Source organism: Protobothrops mucrosquamatus, unplaced genomic scaffold (genome assembly GCF_001527695.2).
Source record: "Protobothrops mucrosquamatus isolate PMUCROS unplaced genomic scaffold, P.Mucros_1.0 scaffold66, whole genome shotgun sequence".
NCBI classification, from domain to species: Eukaryota; Metazoa; Chordata; class Lepidosauria; order Squamata; family Viperidae; genus Protobothrops; species Protobothrops mucrosquamatus.
Window position 1 is genome coordinate 273,605 of NW_015386444.1, and position 15,280 is coordinate 288,884.

The 15,280-nt window shown below is 45.3% G+C and overlaps 1 protein-coding gene across 1 annotated transcript in view; it reads right to left on the reverse strand.

The window, feature by feature from the left end:
* Window positions 1–13,194, reverse strand: part of INVS (inversin) — a 168,660-nt gene extending 155,466 nt beyond the window's left edge. Inside the window, exons 1-2 of the mRNA XM_015812068.1 lie at window positions 13,026–13,194; window positions 6,831–6,998 (exon numbers count right to left, since the gene is read on the reverse strand). Of these exons, the coding sequence (XP_015667554.1) occupies window positions 6,831–6,998; window positions 13,026–13,184 (327 nt within the window). The 5' untranslated portion in view covers window positions 13,185–13,194. The remainder of the gene's footprint in view (window positions 1–6,830; window positions 6,999–13,025) is intronic.
* Between the last annotated feature and the right edge of the window lie 2,086 nt (window positions 13,195–15,280).

The window sequence follows — 15,280 nt, forward strand, 5'->3', positions numbered from 1 at the left end:
CTCCAGAACTTTGATGTGAATTGGATCCTTCTATCCAAGATGATGCTTTGCAGCACCTCATGTAGTTGGTAAACATGTTGAAGAAACATCTTTGCCAACCCTTTGGTTGTTCGAAATTGCTGGCAGTGGATGAAATATACCTGCTTGGAAAACAGATCAGTCACTATCCAAATTACTGTGTTTCCCACGTTTTCTGGAAGTTCCACAATAAAGTCCATGGAAATCTTTCTCCAGGGTGCTGATGGCTCAGCCACTAACTGAAATAGCCCAGGCATTTTCCCTTGCCTTCGTTTTGTGGTCGCGCATACAGGGCAGCTGGAAACATAACTCTCAATGTCCTTTTTGAGCGAAGGGCACCAGAACTATATCTTTTGAGAAGGTGCAGGTTTTTCATGAATCCAAAATGTAACACGAACTTTGAGTCATGGCAAGTTTGCATGGTTTTTAGCCTCTGGCTGGCAGGTACATACAGTTTTCCACCCACCCAGGCCAGCCTGTTCTGCATTGAGCAGACATTCTTGTGGTTGCTAAACCACTTGTTTCCCTCCAGGGCTTCTTTAAATGCTGCTGCAGTAGCATGGTCCATAGGGTTTTTTTCTTTCTGCAGCATTCTTGTGGTCACCTGGACTGGCAGCTGAGGTGAGGAGAGGCTTCTGCTTTGGAGCTATTGTATTGCAGCTGTCAGAATCCAATTATATTTCATTTCTAGTTATTGACTATGGAAAACCCCATTTCTGCCCTCTCTGGATTCTGTCATACTACGAAGGGAAAGGGGGATGAGCAAAGGGATTTTATGGCTCTCACTTCATTAAAACCTCAAAGGGACTGAATGTGGATCTTACCAAGAGGACTGACCATAACAAATGGCCCATCAGCTTTCATCTACTACTCTCTGAAGTCTCCCTTCTGCCGGTCGAGAGGAAAAGGGGGTGGAAATGTAATGCCTGGGATTGTCACTGGAAGGATGGTGGGGTGAGGGCTACTTGAGAACACTTAAAACCTTGGATGGTAGGGGTTGGCCCCTCAGATCCTGTCTAGAACGCCTGCAACCATCCTCTCTTAATAAAGATGCCTGTTGGAAGAGATATTCCAAGAGTTCTGTCTTCTTGAGATATAAAGTGGGGTGGGTCCTTACAGCAGCATTCCCGACAGAGAGTCTGCCGGGAAGTTTTTCTCTCACGATAAATAGCCTAAGGTGAAGTTAAAACATTGAAAGTACTGAGCTCACCATACTTGTTTGGGGGTTAACTTTCAGACCTTCCAGGTTTTTGTGATCAGTCCAGAGTTGGAATGGGATTTTAATCCCTTCTAGAAAATGTTTATAGAACAGGAGAGCCCATCTGACTGCATAGGCCTCCTTCTCCCATACTGCCCAACATTGCTCGGTTTCAGTCAGCTTTTTTTTGACGTGTTGCCCCTCCTCATTCTTCTGTAGTAGCAGGACTCCCATCGCGACATCACTGGTGTCTGCTTGAATATCAAGTTTCAGGGTTTGGGTACTTCTTTAAAATGGCCTGATGAGTTTCACATGCTCCACTTTTGTTTCAGTATAAATTAAAATGTCATCAAGATACACTAGGACCCCCTTGTATAGATGTTCATGGATCACGTTGTTAATCAGTTGCATGAACACCGTGGGTGCTCCTTGTAAGCCAAAGGGAAGTATTTTAAATTGGAAGCAGCCTAGAGGGCAGTTAAAAGCGGTCTTCCACTCATCCCCTTACGCAATAGTAAGCCTCTTGCAAGTCTTTCCCTTTTGCTGTCACTCCAATTTCTTGGCAGAAGGTCCGTTGGGGAAGGTGCACTGCCTGGCATGAGAGCTTTCCTTTCAGCGGGAAGTTCAACAATCCCTTCCTCCAATCCACCTGTGGGTTCCATTTTGTCAGCCAGCCCAGCCCCAGGACAAATGGCCTCTCCATTCCAGGGGCTACTGTGAAAGTTAAAGTCTCTGAGTTAGCCCCCATTGTCATCCCTAAGGATTTGGTGGCAAATGTGGCTGGGATGCCCTTGCGACTAACCCATCTAATTGGCAGAATGCAATTGGGGTTTTTAGCCTTCTTAAGCGATCCCCAGCTTCTCTACTAAGGCTGGGCTTACCGTACATCTGGTGCATCCCGAGACTAGCAGAGCTTTCAGGGCTGCTTTTTGCTCAGTGCCGGGGAGATGCAACTCTATAGGCATAGTTACTAGCGTGATTGGTCCACTTACCAAGGGATCATCATCATAGTTGATGTCCAAGAACCCTTGGTCTTCCTCTGATGGGATTGGAATTCCCCTCCTCCATTTTGGCAAGGAGCTGAACTCCATGACCTCCATGGTCTTCAGGGCCATCTCCTTTGCACGTGGTTGTGACTTGGCAGCTTTCCCACTTGGTACATACTTCCCCTTCTTTGCTGAGGACTTGGCTCTGCATTCGGCTGTTTGGTGGCCTTCTTTTTCACATTTGAAGCAGGCAGTGGAACGTACCAGCTGGGCCTGGGGTTTGGCTGCCTCCCTTTTCTTCTCTGGGGGGTGATCTTTTCCAAGCTTTGCTGGAGCAGTACTTATTTCAGGCTTGGTCTATTTCGGCTTCCTCGGCTAGCATACACCAGTCATGGAGGCATTGTATAAGTCGTCATTCAGGCCATCTTTGAAACAACTCACAAGGATGTCTTCTGGCCAGTTGAGATGGCAAGCCAAGTCCCGGAACTCTTTGGTGTATTGAACAACTGGTGGCACCCCTTGTTGTGGTTCCGTCCTGTGATCCCATCTTATCAGAGGAAGAAGGCTCTGAACATGAAGGAGAGGAGATGACCAGGCCTCTCTCTCCAGGACCCTCCTCTCTGGCAATGCCTCAGGTGTCTCCCAACGGAGAAGAGATTGGCCAGGAGCCAGGTGTTTCCGAGCCGTCGGATAGTGACAAAGATACGTTGTGGCTGGACCCATGCCAGCGAAGGCAAGACAAGCGTGCGCAGCAGAAAAGGAGGCGTGCCAGAGATTAAGCTGAGTCACTGGACCCCACCCCACAGGCTATAAAAGAGAGTATGGTGGCCATTCGGACTCTGTGACGGACAAAGCTAAATCTCTGGCGAATCACTTTGCACCTTTGGACACAATGCCTATTTGCTGTGGATTTAATTACAAACTGGACTATTCAAACTGTATGTGTTTTTTGTCTGTGTTATCGCAATAAAAAAGTTCTTGGCAGGCAGCTATGGAGTTGCTGCCAAGTTCCTTATCAGTAGCGTGGAGTGTCTGAGAAGGTTATTTAACCCTCGGCTGGCTGTTTGGGTGTGTGTGAGACGGGGACAGAACACCCCTGCCGCATCATCTTTATGCAGCCTCAGGCTTTGCGATCGATCAGGGGGCTTGTCTCAGAGCTGTCATGAACCAGTTGAAGTTGTGCAGCTCTGAGGTGTTCGTGTTATGGAGGGTCACCATCCATCTCACCGTGAGCCCCTCCAGTGCCAGGATAATGACCCTGACTCTGGCCCCCTCGGTGGGGATCCCATGGCTGTACTCCTGCATGTAAGTGAGGACATGGACTAAGAAAAGCCAAAGCTGTTGAGGGTCTCGATTGAATTCTCTGCTTCTGCTTCTGCTGGTGAGCCCCACCATTGCCAGCCCAGGGGGCATTTGCTCCTCAAGAGTCCCTTGAGGGGACGCTACTGCGGTGGTTGTTGCCCCTTCTAAAGCTTTAACCATGCCCGCCGCAGTGCTCAAGGATGATGTTTTCCCTCCTCCGCTCACTGACCATATCACTTGTTGTCCCCATCATTTGGGCTAAGATTTCTCATGCCTCCAGGTTTTGGAAGGCTTCCATCATGAAGTACATTGCTTGCTTCATGATGAGATTGGCATGGTCAGGTTCTTCCCCATTCCCCTCATCATTGTCCAGTGTCACCACGTTGTCTCTCCACCCATGCCAGCCTCTGCTTCGGGTGAGGGTGACCCTCTTGGTCCTCCCTTTCCAGTTGTCTCTCTTTCCATGCCAATGGACCATCTTGCCTTAGATGAGTCCCCTAGGCTGGCAGCTTCCTCCATCTGTCCATCCAGCAGAGCTTGTGCTTAGCAGAACTTAGCAGAGGCTTCTCCCCAGCACTCAACTTCTTCTTGATCGCTGCCTTTGTGAGACATCATTTGCACGGTCCCCACAGTAGGGCGGATGCCTCTCTGGGTTGACCACTTTGCAGATTCCATCTCAGCTTTCTCCTCAGGAAAGCATGACTCTTGAAACAGCATTATTTCAAAAGGATCTTTTACTGAGAGAAAATGATTGCAGAGAGGTCAGGCGGAATTTGAAGTTCCCACGCAAAAATGTTTAGTTAATTTCCCATGTCCACCCCCACCCCATTGCCCCAATCCATCTGGAGCCAATCTGCTGGCATGAAGTTGTTGTGAGAACTCCGAGCTGAAAAGGTGATAACAAGTTTTTCGCTGGCACCATGACCTTGGTAACAGGCAGGAATTAGCTGAAAAGGAATCAAGCCAGATGGCCCTGAGGACTCATTACCCCTTCCCCAATTCCAATGCAGATACATCAAAACAAAAGCAGAAACAATATAGAAACATCTTCAATCCCCAAGGAGGCCTTCCCCCTCCTCTTGGAATGGCAGCATTCCAGTAGGGACCTAACAATGCCATCATCTCAGAAATCTCTGAATCAAGGTACCATCATGTTCTTGAAACATTTTTGGAAATTGCAAATGCTTAATAAATGGTCATTGACCTAATACAGATAAATTGGATGTTTGAATAAATAGATTTGTAAGCTGTTCCTAGAATTTATTTGGCTGCGGAACAATTAAAAAAACTTTAAGCAGAAGACTGACAAATTATTGACAAATGCACAATGAAGCAGATATTTACACTGGATTTCGCATTTTTAATCTACCTAACAAGTTCTTCCCAAAGACATGAAATAGATGGATTTTGATGGAGTTAAACATACTGTTGCATAATGTTCCAAGTAAAACTGCCTTTTGCAACTGGCTGATGGGGATTTTGTCAATGCTGATATTGTTGTTGTTGTTGTTGTTGTTATTATTGCAATAATTTAAGTTAAAATATTTTTGTTCATATTAGAATTCCAAATCTCTTTCCACCTTCCACATTTTAGTATTTAGGAACTTTGTATTTAATAATGTATGGGTAGTACTCGAGTTACGAGTATAATGGAGCCTGCCCATTCCACTTGTAACTTGAAAACTGGTGGGAGTGAATCTCGTACCTTGAACAAGATCACTCCCTTGCCCGTTAATACACACGCAGCTCGTTAAGTGAACATGAGGCATCTCATGATGAGGAAGACCATGGAGGGTCGGACTCACCTTGAAAAGATCTGTTTCCTCTCTGCTGCGGTTCCTTCACCTGAGGCCGGGGGGACGCTTCTACAGACCTCTGGCGGCCTGATCCGGGTGCCAGAGGCCTTCTCCAGGACACTACTGCCTGGATCTGAGGCTGGGGAACACTTCTGTGGCCCTCCAGAGGCCCGATCTGGGTGCCGGAGGCCTTCTCCAGGATGCTGCCACCCTGATCTGAGGCCAGGGGACACTTCCGCGATCCTCCAGAGGCCCAATCCAGGCTCCGGAGGCCCGATCCAGGCTCCAGAGGCCTTCTCCAGGCTGCTGCCATCCTGATCTAAGGATGGGGGACACTTCCGTGGCCCTCCGTGGCCTAATCCGGGCACCGAATGCTTTCTCCAGGCCGCTGCCGCGTGGATCTGAGGGCATGGATGCTTCTGCAGCCCTCTGGAGGCCCAATCCAAATGCTGGATGCCTTCTCCAGGCCGCTGCTACCCAGAAACAGGCCACCGGACAGCCGTGGAAGCATCCCCTGGCCTCAGATCCAAATGGCAGCGGCCTGGAGAAGGCATCCGGTGCCCGGATCGGGCCACTGGAGGGCCAGAAAAGCATCCCTGGGCCTCAGATCCGGGTGGGAAAAGGCCTCTGGAGCCTGATTCAGGCCACCAGAGGACCATGGAAGCAACCCCCGGCCTCAGATCCAGGTGGCAGCGGCCTGTAAAAGGCCTCCGGCACCCGGATCAGGCCACCGGAGGGGCACAGAAGCATCACCCAGCTTCGGTTCCATTCTCTGTTGCAGAGAACAGAGACTTAAAGTACCTTGAGATCACGCAAGATCAGTAGCACTTATCTCGCGTGATCTTGTGTTACTTTAGGCCTCCATTCTCTGCGAATGCACTGAAGGCCTGGAGCAGCCAAGAAAGCGAAGGATCTCAATCTTTGCAAAGTATTGAAGGCCTGGTGCCTAGGGAGACCCAGGGTAGGGGTGGAGAGGGAGGGAATAACCAGAGTTGAATGTTGCAGTGCCACTGTGGTCACTCGTAAGGGCAAACAACTGCGGTGGCGCTGCAATATTTGTAATTTCGGGACTTGCTCGTAAGCACTAAGGGACGCTTATTGCGTAACTTTGAACGAGCATTAAGTGAACACTTGTAACTCGGGGATTACCTGTATTTCTGTCTTTTACAGATATTCATTAAATTATTTGAGTGGCGCATGATTGGCGGTTATAGAATTCTGAGCTTTAGGGTAATGCAATTTTGGATTTATCAAGTAGCTTTCAATAAATTACCTTTTTCTTATATAGCTCATTTAGCCAAGTCCTAAACTATGAGACAATAAATAATGTAGCAGCCATTTGCATAGTTTTTTGTCTCGCTCCATAGCCAAGTCAATTAACCATTTTGGTTAATCTTCTCTTTTCACCGCAAAAAGTAAAGATTCAGAAATTTATTCAATATTCTAAATGGAATATTATTGCAAAATAAAGTACAATTGTAAGTGTTATCTCTGGTGTAACATATGACCAACATTGAAAAAAAATCATACCAAAATGCATTTGACAGTATGAACTGCACTGGGATCCTTATGATTAGCTGCCCAATGAAGTGGAATTCTGCCTTCAATGTCTGGGATTCCAATGTTAGAATCATGTTTGATAAGAATTTTCACGTGCTCTGGATTATTGTAATAGGCACTCCAGTGAAGAGCAGTTTGCTAAAAATAACAGTAGACACAAAGAATACTTTTTTAAAATCCAAAGTGAAATAAATTGCATCTGAAATCAACAATGTAGTTGTAGTTATACCATTGTGCTTAAAGTGTTTGATTAGGACCAATGAAACCCAGGTTGAAGTTTCCACTTTACTTTGGAGTTTATTGGGTGACTCTGGGCAAGCTCTTAACATCTCATAAAGTTCCTGTTGTGAGGATAAATTGTGAAAATATAGATAGCTAGATAGCTAGATCTCCTTTGCTGTTAATTAAACCAAGTAACATATTAGAGAACCAGTCTATTGTAATAGTTAAGAAATTGGGCTACTAGAAACTGGGAGACTAAGTTCTAGTTCTGCCATGGATATGAAATCTTCTGGAATTACCTTGATCCATCACTTTCTCTTAGCCCCAGAAAGAAAGTAATGGCAAACCACTTCCAAAGGTCATACCAAGAAAGATGCCAGCAGTCAAGTAACATACCAAACCTTGCAATGTGCAATCCAACTAAAAATGTCACAAGGTTTCAGGGTTCACTAATATCTCTTGAGACTTGACAAGCTCACAAAATTTCAGCCATTAGTTCTTGTTAAAAGAACAGATAAAGTGTGCTATGAATCTACAAGCATTGTTTTTCCAACACTCAGTTGTACTCAAAAACATTTAACAATTTTGCAGTGTATATAAAGGAGAAAGGTAGGAACCTGCTTCTCAGAGGAAAGGGAAAATATAAACTGAAAAAAAGATAATAAAAATAGTAACACTGAAATAGATTTCTTCAGGAAATTTGTAATTATTAAAAAATAATAAATAGACTTCCGGTTGGATCCCGGCGCCGATGGCGGCTTTCCTGTGAGCCGTCCGCCCCGAGGACGCGTAAGAGCCGCAGGAACAGCGCGTAACAGCTGTTCCGCGGCTCGGAATCCCCTTCCCCGGGCAAAGGGGGGGGTGAGCTTCCCTGATAAAGGTAGAGCTCCCTAGCCCTCATGGTTCTCTATCTGTGAGGGTGAAGGTGAGTTCCCCCAGAGTCAGGGACTTCTCCGTGCCTCGGGCTGCCTCCGTTCCTTGGAACGAAGCCAGATGTGGATTCAACCTCTGCTTCCAGGAGATTGTGAGTAGATTTTTACAAGCAGACAGAGTGAACCAGGAGGATTGAAATTTGAATGAACTGGGACTTTAACTCTGGAAATGAATAAGAATCTTCTTCACTTGGTATTTTAATTTGAAGAGGAAGGAATATGGCTGCGGAAGGGCGTTTTGTTCTTTGATAGAGACTTTTACTTTTTGGAGACTTTTACTTTCTGCTGGACTTTCTACTGTAATAGACCTGGTTATTTTGTTGCTTGCTGGTTGGGCAAGCATTCTGCTTCTGCTTTTGTTGCATGCTTTTACAAGACTTTATATTATATAAATGAAATTATAAGAGAAGAAGAGAAAGTAAAATGGCCTCAAAACGTGTGGGAACTTTTGTTCCTCAGAAAAGCACGAGCTCCTCCCCAGCTGTTCAAACATCACAGCAGCCAAAACCTACTCCTCCGCCTTCTCCCCCAATTCCAGCACTCACACTGAAAGATATACAGGATGCTTTGAAGGACAATGCAAAACAGATTAGAATGGAGATGGAGGAGCTGTTTGAAAAGAAACTTGAAGAGAAAAATGCAGAGATGAGAGATGACATATTGTTTGCATTGCAAGGCCTGGCAGTTCATGTAGAACGTATTGATGAACGGGTGGATGAAGTGGAGGAACATGTTGAAACTTTGGAATTTAGATTGGGAAAAGTGGAGGAGAATGTGGATTTAACTCAAAATGAGGTCATTATGTCACAATATAGAGAAATGGAATATGCTTTGAGAATAAGAGGACCGAAAGAGAATGTCCAAGAAAAATTGGAGGAGGAGATTGCAGCAGAACTGGCCTTGGTTTTGTCCTGCCAACCTGAAGAAATTATGAGAGAAATGGAAAATTTTTTAGAGTTAATTCATGGGTTGCAAGACAGAGAAACCTTCCAAGAGATGTTGTTATCTACTTTTCAAGAAAATGAATCCGTAATGAAATTATTCAAGCTTTTTATAAGTAGAAATTTCAAATTTCAGGACAAGACATTATAATTTTAAAGGAAATACCACCCAAAATACTTAAAAGAAGGAAGGATTTTGCCTTCCTGGCTGAAGAGTTGAAAAAGCGACAAATTCAATTTAGATGTGATATACCTGTTGGTATAATGGTCAATTACATGGGTACACGTTATCGGCTCAACATGATTGCAAAGGCAAAGGATTTTTATATCTCAATTTTGAAAACAGGTTCACCATCGTCTCCACAAGGCACCAGGAAGGAAAGAATCTTTGAAGATAAAGTGGCTGAAGGAGCTATATCATCATCAAGTATTATTAATCTACAAGACCAAGATCAAGCTAAGCAACAATTTATGGAAATTAAAGATGACCCAAAATCACAAAGAATGACCCGTGCAGCTTATAGACGCAAAGAAAGAGAGCAACAAAAAGTGGATGTGGTACCTACAGCACAGCAAGTAACTCAGAGCCAGTGGGAGGAGCGAGGCCGAAGAGATCACTAACAGCTGATTTGCAAGGAGCGTTCCAGAGGCTCGCTGCCATTAAAGATGGCAAGGTTCTTGACATGGAATGTTAATGGTTTGAATTCTCCACAGAAAAGAAAAAAGATATTTTACTATTTGAAGCAACATAAAAATGATGTTGTTTGTTTACAAGAAACCCACATTACAGCAAAGGATCAAAAATATTTGATTAACTCACGGTTGGGAATACATTTTATGGTACCTGCGCCTCAGAAAAGAGGCGGGGTAGTTATTTATGTTAGGAAGGAGTTTTTGTCTAAATTGATTGACTCTGATCCAGAAGGAAGATATGTTTTTATTGAAATATTATTGAATGGGAAGAAATGTCTTATTATTGGATTATATGCTCCAAATCAACAGCAGAAACAGTTTTACAAATTGATGCATCGGAAATTAAATCAAATGGATTACAAATCAGTTATTATGATGGGAGATTGGAATGGTGTTTTGGATTCAAGAAGAGATAAGAAAGGTTCTTGTAAAGCTTTTAATTCAACATTGCCTAAAACTTTTTTTGACCTGAAGGATGAACTGGAATTAAAAGACATTTGGCGAGAACGAATTTACTCAAGCTCAGAATTTAAGGGAAAATTTTTATAAAATGTTTTATAGGTGGCATTTGGATCCTCAAAAATTGTCCTGCATGTATCCTAATCTACAACCTAAGTGTTGGAGATGTGGAAACTTAGATGCAACCTATTTTCATATGTGGTGGACATGCAGGGAAGTAAAGGCATTTTGGATTAAGATATGGTGGAATATTCAAAATATTTTTAAGAAAAAGATAAAGTTTAAGCCGCAGATATTTCTGCTGAGTATTATGGAAGATTTGGATAAAAAAGAAATGGATTTGATGTTGAATTTGATAACTGCTGCAAGATTACTAGTAGCTCAATGTTGGAAAACGGAACGTTTGCCCACTATAGAAGAATGGTCACTTAAAGTCTCAAATTTAGCAGAAATGGCCAAGATTTCTGCTTATGTGAAGGATTATTCACAAGAAAGATATATTTCGGTTTGGAGAAGATGGATAGATTATATTGAGAGTAAATATGGTACTAAAAAAATTCAGTTGGTTTTTGAGTAAATTTTAGAGTATTAATGTAGTTTATATGTTGTAATAGGTCACTTATTTTTACTTATAATTATTAATATGATGTTACAATTATTGTGTTTAATATTAGTATATTTGTTTAAAAGAGAGTTAAAGGATGTTACAGATTTGTTAATCTAATAGTTGATTAATGTTAGATAGAGTATGGTTATTGTATTGTTAACCCTGTGATTGGCTCTGGGAAGTGGGGGGGAGGGAGGGGGAGGGGAAGGGTGGGTTCTGGGGAGGGGGGAATTATATTGTAAAACTTTTATAAAATTTTCAATAAAAAATAATAATAATAAATAAACTAAAATAATAGAAATACATTATTTAAAGCAGTAGTTCTCAACCTTCCTAATGCTGCGACCCTTTAATAACAGTTCCTCATGTTGTGGTGACCCCCAACCCCCATCCAGCTGGCCAGGGAGGGGGGGCAGGAAGGCCGTTCTGCCGGCTCCGCCCAGCCTGGTTGGAGAAGCACCCAGGCGGGGAGAGGGAGAGAGAGAGAGAGTGAGAGAGAGAGCGAGAGAGAGAGCCAAGAGGGCGACAGCGCCGGCAGAGCTTAGTTCAGCCTCCTCCGCGGAAAGGGCCGCGAAGCAGCCCAGCCTCCCTTAGGACAGGGGTAGGCAACCCAAAACACTCAAAGAGCAACTTGGACACGTTTCCCACCGAAAACAAAACACTGGGAGCCGCAAAACCCTTTTGATATCTAAAATGAAGATAACACTGCATATATCCTTTTTTACCTTTAATGTATGTATGTATGTATGTATGTATGTATGTATGTATGTATTTGTGTTTGTGTGTGTGTATATATAAAATAAAAGTAAACAAGGATATATGCAGTGTTATCTTCATTTTAGATGTCAAAATGGTCTCTCTCTGTCTCTCTCTTTCTTTCCTTTCTCTTTCCTCTCTCCCCTCCCTCTTTCCGCGCTCTCTCTTTCCTCTCCCTCTCTCTCTTTCCTCTCTTTTTTCTCTTTCCTCTCCCCTTTTCTCTTTCTCTTTCCTCTCTTTCTTTCTCTTTCCTCTCTTTCTTTCTCTTTCCTCTCTCTCTTTCTCTGTTTCCTCCCTCTTTCTCTTTCGCTCTCTTTCCTCTCTCTTTCTCTTTCTCTTTCTCTCTCCTCTCTCTTTTCCTCTGTTTCTCTCTCTTTCCTCTCTCTCTTTCTCTCTCTCTCTTACAGCTGCATCGTCGGGGGTCCCCGCCGCCCCCAGCCCAGACACTGCCCCCGCCGGGACTCCACGCTGCCCGGCCTCGCCCTCCGCCCATCAATGGAGCTGCGGTGGGGACAGTGCCCACCCGAGCCGCCTGGGGGGCAGCAGGAGGAAGGAGAGGAGGAGGGCAAGGAAGCAGCCGCCCCAGACGGGACTCCGCACTGCCTGGCCTCGCCCTCTGCCCATCAATGGAGCCGTGGCAGGGGCTGGTGCCACGCGGTCCCTGCCAGCCCTTCCACCAGCCCAGCTGCTCCCCCCCAGGTAACCCTCTTGCCCCGGCACTTGCCCGAGCCGCCTGGGGAAAACCAGGAGAAAGAAGGAGAGGAGGAGGAGGAGAAGGAGGAAACAGCTGCCATCACCCTAGCCAGGACTCCGCGCTGCCTGGCCTCTCCCTCTGTCCATCCAATGGAGCTGTGGTGGGGGCTGGTACTGTGCGGCCCCTGCCAGCCCCTCTGCCAGCCCGGCTGCTCCCCCCAGGCACCCCTCTTGTCCCGGCGCCTGCCCGAGCCGCCCGGGGGGCACCAGGAGGAAGAAGGGGAGGAGGAAGAGGAGGGCAAGGAGATAGAGGAGCAGTGTCTCGGTTCCTAAGATCATCGGAAATATGTTTTCCGATGGTCTTAGGTGACCCCTGTGAAAGGGTCGTTCAACCCCCAAAGGGGTCCGACCCACAGGTTGAGAACCACTGATTTAAAGATAATTATTTTCATAAATTTCAGAGTCTGAACACAATTGAAGGTAAGTACTTAGTTAACAGAAAACAGCAAATTTCTGTTTAACATCTGGCTATAGCTAATTGCACAACTATAATCTTCAGCTGTTTTATGGATATGCAAAAATGGAATGCAAAGTATTAATTCCTTGCTTGCTAATATTTTTGCATTATTTGAGAAAATATAAAATTGATTCAGAACAATACTGACTTGATTTCTCTAGAGATTCTAGATTTAGATTTATGATTCTTGATGTTAGCTATATTTTTAATGTAAAAATGATCAAATGAATTCCATCAATTAAAATAGACCAGCTATTTTAAACTGTTTGCTCTGGTTAAAGCTTCTGAGAAAGCTTTGGTAGAATATTTTCAAATAAATAGCTCTGTTTACCAAACACTTTTTACCTTGTTCTTGTCCTGTGTATCTACTTCTCCTGGTGCCATATACTTTAGCAACAAAGCTAAGCACTTTGGACTCTTATGTTGGGTAGTTAGGTGTAAAGGAATGATTTCTTCCAAATCCTTCTTCATCCAGTTTGCTCTATGAGCAAGTAAAAGTTTCATAAAGCGATAATTGCCCTAGATAATTTAATACAAGAGACAAGGGAAAAGAGAGAGAAGTTAAATTCAGCTAGATCAGGGTGTCAAACTCAATTTCACTGAGGGCCACATCAGTATTATGGTTGCCCTCAAAGGCCCAGATGGGCATGGCTGGGTAGGCGTGGCTGGGTGGTCACAGCCCAGTTACCGCGACTAGTTAGATGTGGCTGGGGAGGCATGGCCAGCTCAACTGGCCGGTTCGTTGCTGTTCACTCAGTGTGGCTGACTCAGTATGGCCAGGTGGACGTGGCTGGGTAGGCGTGGTCAGGTAAGTGCAGCCGGCCCAGCTCCGCTGACTTGGGACAGCTGGGTCAGTAGGGAGCAAGTTGCACCGACTAACTCGACATGAGGACAATTTGGTGCCACACAACCTCCTCGCCTCCACAGACTGCTGGCAGCCAAGTGTGCACATGCACAACACACACACACACACACACACACATTCCAAGTTTGGGGACTTTTATCCACAAAAGAAAGAGAGGTCCTTCTCAATAATAATGTCAACTTTAGAATGAGCATGGCTGCAGCCATTTTTTCCTTCTCATTCCTAGTTGCCACACAGCATGGAGGGAAGGGGGGTTGCCAGGTATTGCGCTAGTCAAAACAAACTTTCTCTCTTCAACTTTCTCTCATGGGAACTAAGGTCATCGGCTGCTCCTGAGACTGCAGGCTGGGCATTTCATGAAAAGCCCACCAACAAGCTGAATGGGGAAATTTGGTTGCTTGCATAGCTTTAGGGGTGGGATTTCTTAACTTTGTATTGGGGAATGGTTATGCATTTCTTCAGACTTGGTTTCACTTTTAAATGCCGATACTCTGTATCAATAAACATGTTCTTTGAAGAATTTGCAAGCCTCGGAGTTCTGCTTTATTTGTCTCTGTCGATCGGAATCATAACATTAAACCAAGTCTCATAAAACTTCATTTCTTGGGGTGCTGGGCCCTGGCCGCCTGTCCACTCACTTTGGGAAGAGCGGTAAAGACCCGGTGAAAACTTGAGATGGAGGAGAAAGTTGAAACTGTTGCTAGCAGCAATGGGACTCAGGCTGTCGGAGCATAACTTGGTGCTCCAGCCACCGAGGAGGCGTCACTGGCAGTGGCTCGGCCGAAAACCAGGTTGATCCAACCTGAGAAGCTGGTACCGCAGGAAGGAGCTACAGCCTTAGCGGACCTCTTTCAAGCCGAGGCTGCCCCTCAGCGCAGGAGCACTCCTGTCACCACTGGAGAGGAGCTTTTATTGCTGTCATTTCAGGGTTCTTCGTCTGCGGATGGAAAGAAAGGGCTCAATGGGATGGGACGACTCTGGGGAATGGAGATTTCAATCAGCAATCCACAGCCCCTTGCTCAAACAGCTGAAGGAGAAGTTCGACTGGTTGGAGATAAAAGATATAATTCCTATTGCCCAGGAGGTGGGTGCCGTGGGAAGAAATGCCAAAACCTATCCATCTCTCCCTCCCCCTTGCCAGAGTTCCAGCCCAACCGCTGGAGCCCACGCTACTTCACCCATCCCCCCACCAGCTGCGATACTGAGTCCTGTACCCCAGCCAAGCCCACTGCCACGGTTTCGGTATGCCAGTCCTGGAGCCCAGCCAAGAGAGGTCCAGAGAGTGATTCGGCCATGCCTCCAGGACCAGAATGTCGCCCAGGTTCAGCAGCAGGCGCAGGTGGCCCCACCAAGATTCGAGCCACCTCCCATCAAGCCCATTTTCGATGGGGATCCTGAAAAGCTGACCTTCTTCTTAAATCAGGTGTGCGCTCATTTGGATTGCTATGCATAAGCCTACCTGGATTTATTTATTTATTTTTATTTATTTAATTTAATTTATATGCCGCCCTTCTCCCGACGGGACTCAGGGCGGCACACAACATACTTAAAACCAAAACATATATACAATCCCCCCCTTAAAACCGAATTAAACCAAATTTAAAGTTGCGTCTTCCAAATTCCTAAAAAACCCAGTATAAAATCCACCCTAGGTCAGGTCCGCTTGCTGAAAGAGCCATGTCTTGAGGGCGCGACGGAAGGTAAGGAGATCCGGAATTATCCGAATCTCGGGGGG